Genomic DNA, 18,336 nt, shown 5'->3' with positions numbered 1-18,336 from the left:
AATTGCAGCCCGTTGGTCCGGCCATTATGTGGAAAAAATCCTGGAATGTTTTCCTCAAAAACCTTAATTTCTGAAGACAGATTCCTGGTAGACACATTACATTACAAGGAACATATCCTCAGTGTTTGCCACATAAATTAGATTTTCTTATATTCATGTCTTTCGAGTTTTGAGAGAAAGGCCTTTTTGTATTTTAGGAAATATCTCTAATCTTTACATAATGGTACTTACAATACATGCTTCACAATCTGACTTTTAAATCATTTGGAAAAACTAATTTGTTAGTCATGATGAGTCCTGATATTTATCTCTTCAAGTCACACCCACACAAAACAAAAAAACAAGATCACGCCTGAAGCCTGAAAAACTCCATCGTGGTCACATTTGTCATTCCTTAGCTTGTGGCTTGTAGTTGGTTTATTTATCATGAAAATTAGAAAATATGGTTCTCTGAAAAGATGATATCAGTTAGTTCACACACACAAACACACACACACACACACACACACACACACACACACACACACACATGATTGTTTTGTGAAAAGTGGGGACATCCCATAGGGGTAATGGTTTTTATACTGTAGAAACTGTATATTCTATCCCCATTCACCAACCCTACCCCTAACCCTAACCCTGACAGGAAACTTTGTGCATTTTTACTTTCTCAAAAAAACTCATTCTGTATGATTTATAAGAGTTTTGAAAAATGGGGACATGGGTTATGTCCTCATAAGTCACCCTCTCCTTGTAATACCTGTGTCATACCCATGTCATTATACAGAGTTGTGTCCTGATATGTCACAAAAACATGCCCACACACACACACACACACACAGACTGCAAACAATATCAAATGAAATAAATACAAGTTATGTATTCGATTGTGGGAAGGAAAACAAAACCAGTGTGTAATAAGTGTTTGGGTCAAAACTGATGCATACTTTCATTATTCATTAAAATTCATTATGGAAATCAATGGCCAGCACATTCTTCAAAAACTCATTTTTGGTATTGCATGAAAGAAAGCAAGACGTACAGATTTGTTAAGACAATAAGGCTAAGTAAAAAATCAAGGAATTATCTTTTGTGGATGAACTATCACTTTAAGCCAATATACAGTAAGACTCAAAACGAGTGGTTGAGAAAGTGTTAGCGTCTAGTGTTAGCGAGTGTGATGATGATGAAGCTAGAGACTGTGATTTACTCTGCGGTCAGCCCATAATGAGCAGCACATGCTGAAGGGAGGAGAATGAGGCTGTCTGTCATACTTTCTGACCTCACAGAGCATCACCATTAAACCCTCTTCACATGTACACCGTCCTTTTTGAACCGTCAATACAAATTTCCCTTGTGAATAGGAAGTGTGCTTAATTGTATTAAATATGCACTTGGTATTGCACTAAAGTATATCTTTAAATGTACTAAATTGCAAATTCATCATTACAATTGTGTATTTATGAACATATTTCACACGTCTGTATGGAAATTTAACTTAAGTATATTTTAGTTTACCATAAATACTTGTCAGTACATTCAGCAGCACTTTAAATTTATTTCAATGACAATAGTAGTAACTATGAAGTAGTATTCAAACTATGAAAAAAGAAATTGACTATTTAAAAAAGCACTGTGAAACACAGCTAATCATTTTAATATAAATTTAAACTATAATACATTTCCATGTATCAGTTAACAAACAATAAAGTGTATGAAAACATTACAAATATGTTTTTAAAAGTACATTATTTACATATTATAGTATTAAATAATATAGTATTAGTTTTATAGTGTGATTAAAAAAGGGTGTAGCTCATTTAAATCCATTGGACTGGACATAAAACATTTTAACAGCTTATACTTAACTATTGTTTGAGGTCTCCAACACAACAAACTCCACTTTATAAAGACCCCATGACAAGTTAGTCACAGTTAGTCATGAAGGTTAGTGTTAAAAAAAATCATCTTTATGATGGCGTACTCCTTAAACTTTTTAGCAGATATACCTGTTTATCTCTTTTGGGAGTTTACTCATCTACATGACTCGTCATGTAAGACTCGTCTTGACTTGAATATTAAAAAGCTCTGTAGAAGAAGAATGTTACTCCCTAACTATACATTCCAACTTTAAAGGGGGGGGGGGGGTGAAATGCTCGTTTTCACTCAATATCCTGTTAATCTTGAGTACATATAGAGTAGTACTGCATCCTTCATAACTCCAAAAAGTCTTTAGTTTTATTATATTCATAAGAGAAAGATAGTCCGTACCGATTTTTCTCGGAAAAACACGACCGGCTGGAGGCGTGACGTGTGGGCGGAGCTAAAGAATCACGAGCGCCAGTAGCCTTTTGCATTGAGAGCGTTTGGAAGCTGTGACATTACCGTGAAGGAAAAACCATCATCCAAAACAAACCATGGCTTACAGTCAGATTCAGCCGTTTATTTATGATCCAGAATCAGATCCCGAGGCTGAAACTGAACGAAAGCAGCAGCAGCAACGACTCGCTCCGAGCGGGGCTCGAACCCGTGTCTCCGGCATGAGAGGGGACGCACTAACAAGGAGGCAGAGATATTTTAAGCAGTTTTACTTTACTAATCTGTGCAGGGTTGTCTTGCCCTGGCAACCAAAAACACACTTCTTTTGTGACATTTTTCGCGACGCTCTCGCTCTGATCAGTGAATGTCTGTTGTGCTCTCAGTGCTCTGCTATACAGGAGCGCGCGCTCTTCCGGCAGAAGTGCCTCAGGACCCATATAAGGAAATTCCGCTCCATCTAACGTCACACAGAGTCATACTCGAAAAAAACTTTCCGAAACTTGTGACAAACCGGAAGGAGTATTTTGGGAACAAAAATACTCCTTCAAACGTACAACTTAATTTTTGAAACTTTGTACATGTTTAGCATGGGAATCCAACTCTTTAACAGTGTAAAAAACTCAGTATGCATGAAATAGCATTTCACCCCCCCCTTTAAATAGCAAATAGCAATTCATCCACCAAGAAAAAACAGATTTGCTCGTCAAGTAATTTCATAGGGTCTTAATAGTCTTACTGTTGCATTCAAAGAATATGAGACCCAAAGGGGCATCAGGATGTTTCTGCTGTATCCGCTGATGTAGGCACTGTGGTGAAGTATACAGTGATCTGACTGCTCCTGAAGAACACGAGGGATTCCATACGGCAGATGAACAGGCTTCACATTAGAGTCTATAAAAAGATTAAAAAACAAAAACTCACTTAAAAAGTTTCAAACGCAGTGTTTTCTAACACAATGCTGATAGGAACTATTCCTGACAAACAGTTTACTGACTTGAGTCTGTGTCGATGAGACGCTGGTTCAGACGGTTCACCTGAAAAAGTTTCGGGAAATGTATGTTAGGATACATGAATTTCAGATATTTCATTGAAAAAAAATCTTTTTTTGTATAATTTAAAAGCCTTTACTGTCAAATCTGATCATTTAATGCATTTTTACATTCATAATAGAGACACTAAATCATTTGTATCAGTTAAGCACAAGAGGCTTGACTCACTTCCCTTTCAAAATCTAAAAAGCTATGTGATTGTAACAAGCCACAGGAAAAAATAAAGAAATCCAGACAACACCACAAAGGCAAATATGAAAATGTGATGTGGTTCAACATAGAGACACACAAACAACAGTCATAACTCAAAGAAATTCCTTGGAGCTTGAGACTGTAATCCATTCCACAACATTAACTGGAAGACCAATGACGAAGGGCACAAAAAAGCAACTTCAAACATGCTGCTGTTCCCTTTGAACCATGTTTGATTGGCATTATGAAACTATCCACTTATTTATTTTATTTTTTTCAGTATTGTAATATGGCAAATGGAATGTAGTTGGCTTTCCAAGCTTTTCAAACATGCAGTTTTGGTTTAAATCCCCTGTTCAGAAGCACAAAGCAACAATGGCAAAGAACAACTCCTCAAGAATAAGGAGGAAACCTTGGGTGGAACCATGAGAAAATTCAGTCATCTACTAACAGCCTGTTCAAAGACATGGGATTACATCATAAATAACAGCAGACATTTGATTTAAAACTTAAGCTTGGCCTTTGAAGGGAACTCGACTTGGCTCATATCAAGTCAAATAAAGCATGCATGCTCAAAAATGTCCTTAAAATTAGACATTGCAATCCTTTAGTAATATCATGACCTGCATTAATCCATCAACATGCTAAATTATATAACATACACCATTTGAAAAAAGGTACAATTGAATTCTGATGGTTTCATGATCTAATGCTGTTCAGTGTAGTCTGGATTTCTACTTACAGTACATTACTTGAGTAATTCATGTACTCAAACAATACACTGACTGAACTGCTGTGAAGAGAGAACTGAAGATGAACACCGAGCCGAGCCAGATAAACGAAAAGATTGACTCGTAGTCAAGATCCAGTTGCATCGGTTTTCGGATCACCAGTAGTGATGGGAAGTTTGCCATTCGATTCAATAAACCGGTTGAAGAAAACGCTTCACCGATTCTTTTGCGCTCTACGTAATTGACGTCAAGCCTTCAGTTCACCTGTGCTCATAACATTAGCACAGAATCAGTTCTGAATCAATCATCAAAAAAACCAGTTCGGTTCAGATCCGCTGTGTGTCGGTCTGCTTCACGCTGAATCACACATGCGCAGTATCATCAGCTCCTCGGTTCACGAATCGGACGCGTCTGACAGAAACGGTTCTTGACTCATGAACGAGTCAGTTTGTTGTTCATTATCTGGCTCAGCTTGGTGTTCATCTTCAGTTCTCTCTTCACAGCAGTTCAGTCAGTGTACTGTTTGAGTAAATGAATTACTCCGGGATATTGGTTTGTTTGAACTCAGGGGGAGTGTTAGCCACAGTACAAAAGTTAACAGCTTAAGTAATTTGTGGATTAATGCTTATTGGAGACGTGAACCGTTTCAAACCATTCAGTTCGATTTGGTGAACTGGTTCAAGAAGATCCGGTTACATCCAGTTATTCGTTCGCGAACCGGATATCACTACACTGCAGTGAACGTGCTCACAACAGACACAGAAGAGAAGACAATGCTGAATGAAGTCATAGTTTTTGCTATTTTTGGACCAAAATGTATTTTCAATGCTTCAAAAAATTCTACTGGACCCTCTGATTTCACATGGACTACTTTGTATATGTTTTTATTACCTTTCTGGACATGGATAGTGTATCGTACACAAACTTTCAATGGAGGGACAGAAAGTTAAATCTAAAATATCTTAAACTGTGTTCCGAAGATGAATGGAGGTCTTACAGGTTTGGAAAGACATGAGGGTGAGTTATTAATGACATAATTTTCCTTTTTGGGTGAACTAACTCATTAAGCAAATTATGGATTTGTATGAAGCTATCATAGAGTTTGACTGGATTCACGACCTTTGACATTATTAGTAAAATATATGATAAGCCAACAGATTCTCACTCGCATTTTATAACATATAGTCACCGTTTCCATCTATACAGAGCCCCGAACATGACACGCAGGAAAAAATATATGGCTAAATCGTGTGCACAATTTACTAATTAATCCCTCAATGTACTAAAACGTGCAAACAATTACTATAGCGTTCCCTCAATTTACTATTGCGTTCACTCAATTTATAAATTGTGCACACGATTTACTAATTCGGTCCCTCGGTTTGCTAAATCATACACACAATTTATTTATTTTTTCTTGCATGTCATGTGCGGGGCTCCGTACATCTACATTACATTTACATTTATTCATTTAGCAGACGCTTTTATCCAAAGTGACTTACAAATGAGGACAGTGGAAGCAATCAAAAACAGTTAGCTTAACACAGTACATGTGTTAATATATATAATATATTATATATATATATATATATATAATATATTATATATATATGTATATATATATATATATATATATATATATATATATATATATATATATATATATATATATATATATTAGAGGTCAAATATAGATGGAACCGACGGGTTTTAAGCCGATTCTTGAAGATGGCTAAGGACTCAGCTACTCTGATTGAGTTGGGCAGGTCATTCTGTCTGAAGTAATAAATTTAGGTAAATGGGTGCAGAGCCAGTGGTAGTTTTGTAGGCAAACATCAATGCCTTGAATTTTATGCAAGCAGCTATTCACAGCCAGTGCAAATTGATAAACAGAGGTGTGATGTATATTCTTTTTGGCTAATTAAAAATTAATTTTGCTGCCACGTTCTGGATTAATTGTAAAGGTTTGATAGAACCGGCTAGAAGACCTGCCAAGACGGCATTGCAATAGTCCAGCCTGGACAGAACAAGAGCTTGAACAAGGAGTGCAGCATGTTCCGAAAGAAAGGGCTTGATCTTCTTGATGTTGAATAAAGCAAATCTGCAGGATCAAACAGTTTTAGCAATGTGGTCTGAGAAAGTCAGCTGATCATCAATCATAACTCCAAGGCTTCTGGCTGTTTTTGAAGGAGTTATGGTTGATGTTGATGGTGAAATTGTGATGGAACGATTGGTTTGCTGGAATCACAAGCAGTTCTGTCTTGGCAAGGTTGAGTTGAAGGTGATGGTCCATCATCCAGCAAGAAATGTTAGTTAGACAAGCTGAGATGCGAGTGGCTACTGTCGGATCATCAGGATGGAATGAGAGGTAGAGTTGAGTGTCATCAGCATAGCAGTGGTATGAAAAGACACGTTTCTGAATGACAGAACCTAATGATGCCATGTAGACAGAGAAGAGAAGTGGCCCACGAACTGAGCCCTGAGGCACCCCAGTAGTTAGATGTTGTGACTTGGACACCTAACCTCTCCAAGATACTTTTAAGGACCTATTTGATAGTCCAAACCACTGAAGTGTGGTTCCTGAGATGCCCTTTGCCAGTAGGGTTGATAGGAGGACCTGGTGGTTAACCATGTCAAAAGCAGCGGACAGATCAAGCAAGATAAGTACAGAAGATTTGGATTCCGCTCTTGCCAGTCTTAGGGCTTCAACAACTGAGAGCAAGGCAGTCTCAGTTGAATGTCCACTTTTAAAGCCAGATTGGTTGAAGAAGGTTGTTCTATGTGAGAAATGCAGAGACTTGGTTAAACACAGCTCGTTCAAGTGTTTTTGCAATGAAAGGAAGAAGGGAAACTGGTCTGTAGTTAGATATAACACAACGCTCAAATTACAAACACATTCAAAACAGGCTGATTGAGAAATGTAATATATATATGTGTGTGTGTGTGTATATATATATATATATATATATATATATATATATATATATATATATACACACACACACACACATTTACAAATACATGCAAATAATTAAATACACCTGGATCTGATGCATAAGGAAAACAACTGAAAGTAATTGTATTCCCTGCATGTTGAAAAATGACACTAACTGGTACCTAGTATGGTAAAAAGTGACACCAAGGGCCAAAATGACACTAAACTGATGAGTTAGGAGTGAGAATGTCTTAGATAAGCATTTTGTTCTCCCTTTTAAAAATGCTAACCTCAGCCTCAGTGAGGGAGTCACAGGTGCAGCCGCGGGGGTCCCGTAAGGAGCTGCTAATAGGGGTGCACGTCGATGGTGCCGAGCGCTCTGCTGGGTACACTGGCTTGTGGGGTGAGCTCTTCAGAAGATGGTTTAAACTGCCATGGGTGCCGTTATTTGGGGCAGGAGGAATACCGAGCAAATCTAAAGAGAGAGAGAGAGAGAGGAAAAACAGAAGAACAAACTTTTCTTAGAAGATTTTTTTTAACCAAAATTAATTTCAATACAGTGGTAAAATTATGTTATTGTCTGTTACTGGTACAGGAGGCCTATAACACATATTTAAATAAAACCATATTAATAGTAGGTCTATAATTAGTTTAAAAAGTAGTATAAATGTTCTAAATTAGTTGTTTATTAGTATGTAATATAGATTTATGCTGTAAAATATTAAATTAAATGTCTAATACTTATAGGTGAGAGTGGGGTAAGATTAGTCTTTTTTTTACTAATGCGGTCCTCAAGATAATGGAAAATGATGCCGAAGTACAATGAAAGTGTCTCCTATCCAAATGAAAGTATTTATATCATTTTAAGTTATCAGAATGTATCTACAGTATAACAAAGGGTTCTAAAATAAGGATTCTTATAAAAAAAAAAAATTCCCATGGCTCAGTTTGGCCCAGGTTTGTGGTAAGTTGACCCGAGTTGAGTCAGTGGGTAAGACCATCTGTGTGTAAAATGACCATCTGACTGAATCTGATTCAAACCCATGTGAAATAAATAACTTAGAAGCTAATTTAATAATTTCCTTTTACAGACAGTAATATTTTTTTTTTCTTAAAGTTAATTTAAACAACATAAAACCAACCAAGTGAAGTTTAAATTTCAATATTGAATTGTTTGCTTCTGAAACAATATGTTGAACACCAAAGTTGTAGCCTTCCTAAAAACAGACTAAACAGAGAGTTAATTTCCAATTATAATTGACTATATGTGGAAAGATATTTGTATTTTATTTATTTGTGATGGTTTTCTTAGAAATATCTGGCAACACTTCCAGGACTTAAACTGATATTATTCAAAAGAGCCCACAAATATGTTATTGCTGACAGGATAACACATATAGCAAGGCAAACGCAAAAAAATAAATAAAAATAAAAATAAAAACACACACATCATGATATTATCTGTACGAAACGCCATCAACACTATCAAAACAGTAGCATGTAATACTTGTGCAGGGATCTGTAGAACAAGTACAGTATGTTACGTACAGTATGTTATGCTATTTCATATTGTAGTTAAATTTTGTAAGTCGTTTTTGTACAATTTTGTAAGTCGTGCCAACTACATTATTAAGGGCACTAGACAAAGTTATCGTCTATATAGCAATGATTATTAATGAAAACTATAACAGTAATAGGCCTATGTATTGCTGAATTAATAATAAACAACTGATCCAATCATATACTCCTAACCTAAAGTATTGGTGCAATGTGATATAATTTAACAGTGCTCATTCGTCCAAAATAGAGAAAACATCTTTCACAAACATCTACATCTAAAGTGTTTAGTGTATATAATGAGTGGGGTTATTATAGCACAATTCCCACCCAGACCACACTCATTTTCAAACCCTGGCTATTCAAATTCCCACAATGTGTTTCTCCTTTTCACAGTATGTCAGAAATGATGGGTGGTTCTAAAATACATCTTCACATGACAGTAAAAGTGTACGGTTGCCAGAATGCAGCGGGTGGGTCAACTTACCCACTGGCTCAACTTACCCCACTCTCCCCTAACTTGTTTTGAAGATGAGGCAGAAGCAGACTCAGAGAGTGAGGGAGAGCCCACTCTTATCAAAACATCTACAACAAAGTCAATTATTACAGAGTTTGCTTCTCTTTTCATTGAATATTTGTAACAACTGGATAATTTGTATTAACAAGAGCCCACCCTCCTTGGGCCACTGCCCCTCAGAATATGTGTGCATGGCCTGCTCTCTTATTTACCACACTTGATTCAGATCATCAGCTCAGTAGAAGTGAGCTCCAAGCATGAACTGTGCTCCGATTGAAAGTGTTCCTACATACTGTTCTTTGTTCCCTTTAGTAAGCAAAATACATTGTAGTTTGCTGCACTTCAAAACATTCATTCATAGATTTGCACTGCCTGCAGTGTCTTAGAGTTATTAGAGTGTGAAGTGTGACATAATATACATAAATACATGTCTCGCACACTTTAATGCCCTTTAAATGGAACATATATAAGCTTCTTTCGAATTGGAATCATTTTGGAATATCCTGTGATGTCTACTTCGCAAGGCATTTACGGTCAAATAGAACAAACATCTGAAGTGATAAGAGATACATACAAAATGTGCAGAGTGGTGGTATGTGAGAACTAGAAATGAGAAGCACTGAAGTAAAGAGAAAAGCTGAGTGGGTGAGAAAACCAGACGTTAGGTAACAATGCCGGCAAGCTTCGAAACTCTAGCCTGTCAAGTTACAAGCTACAAGTCACTAACTATGTAACTTCTACAAGTCACTAACTATGTAACTTCCCAACAGTGGTAACAGACAATAAGCCGCCAATGATGGCCACTTTGTTTGTGAAGTGGGTCATTATGTCCTTGGAAGTGATTGTGGTTGACGCTGGTGACAGAAAACAAGACTCTCATAGTTCTGCACAATTTCCCACATGACTCTCTTGGATTTAAACCAGTATTAGCTCCAGAACTCGCATTTGTATATGAGGACTGACCAGTTGGCATTATGTATTATGCATTAAATTTAGTATGTTGCTAAATTTAGAAACTTTGATGAAACTTTCAAAAAGTGATGAAGAATGTCAACACAATCATTTTAATTGTTAAAGGGAAGTTGGGGAAAGGGAAGTCGTGACCTAATGGTTAGAAAGTTGGACTCGCAATCGAAGGATTGTGAATTCGAGTCTCGGGCCAGCAGGAATTGTAGGTGGGGGGAGTGCATGAACAGTGCTCTCTCCACCCTCAATACCATGACTTAGGTGCCCTTGAGCAAGGCACCGAACCCCCAACTGCTCCCCAGGTGCTGCAGCATAAATGGCTGCCCTGTGTGTGTGTTCACTGCTCTGTGTGTGTGTGTGTGTGTTCACTGCTCTGTGTGTGTGCACTTTGGATGGGTTAAATGCAGAGCACAAATTCTGAGTATGGGTCACCATACTTGGCAGAATGTCATGTCACTTTGATAACTAAATTCATTTATACTCTGTTCCAAATCAAAGACTTACTTTGTATTTTTGCACTTTGTTTTGTATTGAATGTGCACTTGTAGTGTACTTTAAATCTTAAAACTACATTTAAAAAACTATAATTGCAGATCATTCAATATTAAATTCACTTTAAGGCGACCTATTATGCAAAATTCACGTTCACATGTTGCTTGGATATAAATGTGTGTTGGCAGTGTGTGTACACAACCACCCAATAATGATAAAAATCCACATTTTTTTAATCCCCGTAAGTAAAAAGCAGTTTCTCACAACTATCTGTTTTCAGTACTGCTGCTAATGTGACATCACATTAACCACATGCCCCACACACGAAAGTTGACAGACACTGCCTTTTATAGATAGAATCGCCCTGAGTGAGTTCACGGTGAGTTGAACACAGTCCGCCAGAGCTGCGCTAACGAGAATGTCTCCCAAAGCGCTTTAGGTGTTCTGTAGCTGGATGTATGATTCCACATACAGTAGCTCTCCACTTACTCCTGAAATCTGAGACGCTGAAGACGAGGTGGATTAATTTTGATTTTGAAGAAGATTCTTTTTGTAGGTGGGCCGGCAGAAAACTGGATAGGCCAGTTAAAACAATGAATGACGTCCACCAACGGATGTATTTCATTGGATCACTTGCTGGAGTCCACAAGTGGGGTAGAAGCCAATGATTGGCTAAGAAGCTTTCACTCAAAGCTTTCCTCGGGCTGCTAATTGGATAAACCGCTAGAATGAAAATCACTCAATACTCATAGGCATGGTACAAAATGGATGGGCCCGGACCTAAAATGGGTGGTAGCACCGTGGCTGCTTGTGATCCAGCTACACCAAATTTCCTTCCTGAAAAACCTTCTTGCCACTCTGTAAGGCTAATGTTGCTAAAGCTACTATTGTAGCAACTTGTTACCAGAATGATCGTAAATATGGAAGTGGGAGTTAAAATTGCATATGAAAGCGAAGTGAAGTCGATCGCTAGAATTAGTAGAGCTCATAATCACAAGTGGGGCTTATAAAGTTTGTAATAGATGTGCGTTGGCACCATGAGTTATTTTTTTATCGTGCCGTGCTCACGTCTGTGTAATTCATAAAATGCATTTATTTATGCACAGTACAATCAGATGACTGACTTTTAATCCAAGTACATTTTCTGTAAAGATAACCGGCTTATACTAATAGTGGAGCATTTATTTGCAAAGGCTAGCACCGGTATTGCAGGAGCTTGAGCTCCTGAAGCTCCACCCTCTTCCCCCGGAGCACCATCCATTTGCATTCAAAGGGGAAGACATGAAAATGATGCGTTTTGGATCATACCTTAAAAGTGGCAATTTTAACTGGCTATAAAAATGACCTGTAAAATATTTTGAGTTTAAACTTCACATAAACACTCAGGGGACATCAGACACTTGTCTTACATCTGGTGAAAAGGGGCATAACTGGTCCCCTTTAACACTTTCAGTCCGGTATTGTTTGCATTTTCCCATCGAGCGCCAAGTTGCTTAAAGGTCCCCTTCTTCGTGATTCCATGTTTTAAACTTTAGTTAGTGTGTAATGTTGTTGTTAGAGTATAAATAATATTTGTAAAATGCTAAAGCTCAAAGTTCAATGCCAAACGAGATATTTGATTTAGCAGAAATTCGCCTACAAAAAACGACCCGTTTGGACTACAGCCCTCTAGTTCCTGCAGGAATGACATCACTAAAACAGTTTTTTGACTAACCTCCGCCCACATGAATTCACAAACAGGGGGCGTGGTCTTGTTGCGCTCCGACGGAGAAGAAGGAAGAGCTGTTTGTGTTTGTCGCCATGTCGTTGAAACGCTGTTATTTTCATCTCTGAGTCCAATCATCTTTGTTTGGGCTTCCCAGGAACGCTGTACTTTGAGATTAATGGTTACAATTTATGTTTAACTCGGTTCCCGAAAATTATAATGCACATGTAAAACTATGTGCAGCTCATTTAGCTGAGGACAGCTTGCTGAGGACAACTTTCTCAATCTCAATCAGTTTAATGCCGGATTTGCACAAAGATTATTCTTGAAAGATGAAGCAGTTCCCTCTTTGTCTGGAGAAGGTGTTGTTTATGGACCACAACCGGTAAGTGTATTTTATTATTTAAGTTGGTGCGTTTAACAGTTTCTGTAACTTATTACACAAAGGGCAACGCTGTTTAGCTTTGTTAACTAGATGTTAGGACTGTGCAAAAAAACAAATGCGGTTTTCATGCGCATCTCGTCAGTAAAAACGCTCCTGTGATTATAAGTACATCTCCAGCACGTGCGTTCTAGCCCAACCGCATTACCAGGAGGGCAGCCTGCTCTCAGCTGCTGTCGAATCACTACACAGGTACCGCTGGCCCAATCAGAACTCGTCATGTATTTCTGAAGGAGAGGCTTCATAGAACAAGGAAGTCATCAGCCCGTTTTTGTGACAGTGAAAACAGCAGTATACAGATAGGTGAATTGTGTGAAAAATACTGTGTTTTTTTACACGCAAAACATGAACACGTTATATTGTACACTGTAAACACAATCAAAGCTACAAAAAAGCACATAAAACGGGACCTTTAATTAGCAAATGCATTTGCGCCCATTTGTGCGCTCATGGGCATGCTGGTCTAAAAAAGAGGTGTGTTCAGGCAAATAGAGCAACTCAAACCTGCACTGTCAAAGTCTAAAGTCAATGGCGCAATATAGTGTTGCTAGAAAATGCACCTCTGGGCTGGTCCACAGTGCGCATTGGCTTTGCTTATTACAGACAGGGATGTGCATCACACAAATATGCCAAATATTTAAAAACAAAAAGATTACAGTGTAAATTAATTTAATTGTCTATGCTACATAAATATAAAAATGGTTATGATGGATAGTCATTGCATGTATTAGAATTAGGCTACCTATTTGCAATTCAGCCTATTACTACTTATAATGATTAATGGAATTGGCTAATAACTTGAACAATCTGGCCAATATACACACACATATATATTAACTGAGTCATCGTGCAGAGATTTGGTGGATTCCTGCTGGTCCCGTGGATTATCTGCTCGAGCGCTTTAACTTCGTGCATGAGCAGATCGGTTTCTTCGCTTTCAGCTTTTCCGCCAACAAACGCCGCCTGTTAATAGCTATCTGCCGTAGCGCGAGCACATCTCGCTCTTAAAGTGAATGGGTGATGACACTCATGATTGGTTTATTGAACATTACACCCATTACTCATTAAGAGAATAGGGACAACCCATTACAAAAATGCACCCCAGCGCACGGACTGATTTCCGTCATTAAAATAGCAAAAGTGGATTTGGACACGCCAACGCTTTTTAAATTTAAATTTTACATTTATGCATTTAGCAGACGATCCAAATTTTATCCAAAATTTTAACCCAAAGCGACTTATAGATCGTTAGACTTAAGCAATCGTTTATATCGTTAAAATAGGGCCCTAAGTGTTCTGAAAGAGAGAACTATTTTATGACAGTTTTTCTGGAATATCAATTGATATGTAGTAAGTTAATATATTTTAAATGTACTATTCGCAACTTTATCTTTACAAATGTATAATTTTAAATATATTTACACAGAATTTTCGATAGAAGTGACATTAAAGTCTATTTTAGTTTACCATAATTACTTGTCAGTACATTCACTACACTTAAACTATTTTTCAAAAGTAATGACAAAATAATATATTCTACCTGAGTGGCTCAAAAAAGCAGGTAATTTAATCATATAAATAAGATATAAATATACATTTAATATACTGTAAATATAATATAATTTTAACAATAAAACACATTTTAACAATAATATTCATCTGTCCGAAAACGTTACATTCAGTTCTCATGTATTCTTTTTTATTTTTTAACAACTACTTTTTTTTTTGTGAAGTATGCTAAAGTGTTATTTTTCACAAGAGCTTGCAAATGCACACAGTCCTAAGAACTTCAATACTTGTTATTGAACTGGGATGTCAAACTGGGTTTGGTACTGAACTGGGATGAGATTAATATGATTAACTGAACTGGGATATGATTAAAGAGACTCCTTTAACACTTTCATGATACCTCTCAGGAAATGAATCTTACCACATAGGAGGTTGTAGACTTCAATGTTCTCGAAGGGAGGCACAGTCATCTTAGAATTGATACCTGGTCCATATCCAATAAAAATGGCCTGCAAACAGTTACATTTAATTCATGAAATCACACTTAAAACAAACTTTTAGTTTACACTTGGCATTTGCTAAATATTTTAAACATTTGGTTGTCTTTTTGTTTGCAAAGGTTGTGTTTCAGTTGTTGAAAACTGTTTGATGAAGTGTTATTGTCTAATATTTCATGAAAAAAAAAAGCTGGTTCTGAGAAAAGGTTATTTGTTTGCAGATGCCACTTAACATTTTCTTATCTAATGTGGTGAAAATAAGACATTTTTAAATGTGGCTTTAGTGTCCAAGTACTATTTGGGGCCCCTGAATATGTCAACATAACACCCACGATATAGCTCCAAAAACACAGAACACAGTTAAAAATAACTAAAAGCACTTATTTGGATTTAGAGTCACAGAGAGACACACATTCCACTCGCCTTCGGCTGAAACACGGAACAATTGAGAAGTAGAAACTAGATTGATCTCATTTCCTTGACACAGAGTCTTAAGAATGATCATCCTAGCAGGGGATTTCACTTCATTTGAATGGCCTGAAGTGAAGCTCTTGCCATAATAACCATCCCTGTGGTTGTGACTTGAGCAATTTACCTCAACTAGACCGTTGCCTCATAAGAGTTCCTGTAAGATGTTTTTGTAAAGCCTACCAGATGCATTAGACATTCCTAGTCAACCACACAGACCATGGGCACAGATGGCTGAAAACACGCATTCACACACACACACACACACACACACACACACACACACACACACACACACACACACACGTCACAGACATAAACAAGACTATGTCAAAGGTCCAACATGTGGGTTGAGTGTGTGTTTAAAACTGCAATCTGAATACCTTCCAGTTTGAAGGGGAATAGTGCCAATCTGGCACCGAGAAGTTACATTCAATGGACGAGAGTTATGTTTTTTTGTGGGGTTTTTTTTATCCGTTTTTGTGGAAAAGCCCTGTAGATGATAATCCCCTTCATGGAAATTTATTAAGAATTAAGCATAATCCTTATTGAAATGCTTGTCTCCTAAACCTCAGAAGCATAGACACCAGTAAACATTTCTTTCTTCAGTTTCTGCTCGAGCCTCTATGACAGATTTAAGAACTATTTTATCTAGATTTAGGGGATAATGGTTAATTTTGTGATTGAGGGTTTAAGTGGATGGTGTGGAAGGGAAGCTGAAACAGAAGAAAATGCTGGAGCAGCCATGAGAAGAAATGGAGAACTGATTTCTTCTTCTTCAATTTTTTTTTTTTTTACGTGAAGTAATAAATAATTAATAAAAACTGACAGTGATAAATGCTTGTGTTTTACCCAAAGTGGAACTTTCTTTAACTTTTTGCACCAAGACAAAAACTCTGAATGCCCAGCGTGAAATAAACCCTCAGCGCCTCGTCATGCTCCTGGTGCTTTATGCTTCCATTGAAATCATTTAAAGATAAAAAGAATGCTAGCCTTGGGGAAAAAAATTTAATTGTATGTAATTAGAGTACAATTTTGTGATTAACGTCTGTTTCTTAACACACTTAAGTACGCTTAAAAAGTGCACTTTGTAATAATGCAAAATTAAAAGTGTTACTTTAAAGTATATTTGAAATTATTATGTGTTAGGAAGGCATTTGAACTGCACATTGTGAAACACTGTGTGAAGACAATCTCTTTGTCACATCAGACTTTGGTATTCTAAAACCTCAGTATTGAGATGAGGGTGCTTTCAGACCTGCATGTTCATGAAGACGTTATCTGACCCATGGAAGCCCCCACTGCAGTATTTAAGTTCACTCGATTTGCTGTCGGTCAAAGTGGGAGAAAAATACTGTGAAAATACCAGTTTGAGTGCCGATTTAAAAAATAAATAATAATAATAAAATCTTCAAATGAGAGGTTAAACTCATTTCATTAAGTCATTAATGCCTTAAGGATATATATATATATATAATCTGTTTATTTAATTGATAACTGAAGAATATGAATCACATTATATATAATTTGTTTATGTTAAAACTGTGTAATCCAAATGCATGTACATTTGATATGAAATTTAAATTAATTTAACTTTTTTTTTTTTTTTTTTTTACATGACGTGCATCAGATGTGGTTTCTCTAAGCTCAAACTCACAGTGCTGCTTGCCAGCCGTGCTGCATGTAGAGATGTGCTCTCTCTATACGGATGTTATTGGCAAAGTGAAGCCGTTTGGGCAGATGCTCCTTCAGATACGGCCTCATCGGCTGATCAGGTTCTCTGCACTTCAGACACAGAAAGAGAGAGCGACAGAATAAAGGATTCAATATGATAAAGAGGAAGATCTGGTCTATAAGTGAGGTGTGGGGATGTTGAGACAGGATCATACCGAAAGATTCTTTATCAGTCCTTCATAATCAACTGCCAGATGAAAACAGGAAAAGAGAAGAGATGGATCGTTGGACTTACATTTTATGAACAAAACACTTATTTTAATGAGAATTTCTTCAACTTCAGTCACTTTAGGCGCAGTTCATCAAGCCTCAACAGTTTTGGGTCAGAAATATGTTTTTTAATGCTCACCATTTATTACACAAAAAAATCCTGTGAAATATTATTATCATTTTCGTTCTATTTTAATATATATTAAAATGTGATCTATTCTTGTGGTGGTAAAGCTGAATGTTCAGCATCATCACTCCAGTCTTGAGTGACTCCTTAAGAAATCATTTTAATATGCTGCTCGTGAAACATGTTTTATTATTATCAGTTGAAAACAATTGTGTTGCTTAAAAAGAACAGCATTTGAAGAAGAATTTATTTGCAACCATTCAACGATTTTGTTTTTACTGTTACTTTTGATCAATTTAATGCATCCTTGCAAACATTTTACATCTGCAATATTTCATCTCAAGTTCGTTATGGTACAACTAGTACTCTAACATTTATACAGATATTTAATGGATGGATTTTCTTTCTAAGACCAGGGTATGAAAAAATGAAATCTAAACATGGCATATGAAAACCAACAGAAATAACTGATAGGCTATTTTAAAAGTCATGTGAACTTTATACCACAAATCTGCTCATTTTTAATAAATAAAAATCAACTGCTGCAACAAGAAAGTGTCAATAGTTGAAGAAGCACTCGAATACAAAAACACTCGAGCAACAAATGAATTCTTACAGGAGAAGAATTCATCAGGCAAACGTCTGGGACGGACTCTCGCTGCAGGACCCTGGATGACAGTGATGTCATCGATGTTATCCAGATAATCAGAGACGTACGCAGCTTTCTTACATGACGCTTCTTCCATCCCTGTATGTTTTGAGACACAAATCAGGACAGAAACATTCAAAATGAACTATTAACCATTCCTCATTTAATTGTGCATGTAAAAATACCTTTATTTTATTTATTTTAAAGTAAATGATGCAAATACATTTTTGGGGTAAACTA

The 18,336-nt window shown here is 36.9% G+C and overlaps 1 protein-coding gene across 2 annotated transcripts in view; it reads right to left on the bottom strand.

Moving 5' to 3' along the window:
* Positions 1-18,336, bottom strand: part of LOC127938415 (ectonucleotide pyrophosphatase/phosphodiesterase family member 1) — a 57,275-nt gene that overhangs the window by 14,364 nt on the left and 24,575 nt on the right. For both annotated transcript variants that reach the window (XM_052535010.1, XM_052535009.1), the window contains 8 exons: positions 18,064-18,195; positions 17,266-17,297; positions 17,034-17,161; positions 16,635-16,704; positions 14,833-14,920; positions 7,514-7,698; positions 3,311-3,350; positions 3,053-3,207 (listed from right to left, as the gene is read on the bottom strand). In XM_052535010.1, coding sequence (XP_052390970.1) covers positions 3,053-3,207; positions 3,311-3,350; positions 7,514-7,698; positions 14,833-14,920; positions 16,635-16,704; positions 17,034-17,161; positions 17,266-17,297; positions 18,064-18,195 — 830 coding nt within the window. The remainder of the gene's footprint in view (positions 1-3,052; positions 3,208-3,310; positions 3,351-7,513; positions 7,699-14,832; positions 14,921-16,634; positions 16,705-17,033; positions 17,162-17,265; positions 17,298-18,063; positions 18,196-18,336) is intronic.

This window comes from Carassius gibelio, chromosome A20 (assembly GCF_023724105.1).
Source record: "Carassius gibelio isolate Cgi1373 ecotype wild population from Czech Republic chromosome A20, carGib1.2-hapl.c, whole genome shotgun sequence".
Taxonomy (NCBI): domain Eukaryota; kingdom Metazoa; phylum Chordata; class Actinopteri; order Cypriniformes; family Cyprinidae; genus Carassius; species Carassius gibelio.
Note: the sequence above shows the minus strand (reverse complement) of the source record. Positions and strands in the feature narration are given on the sequence as shown.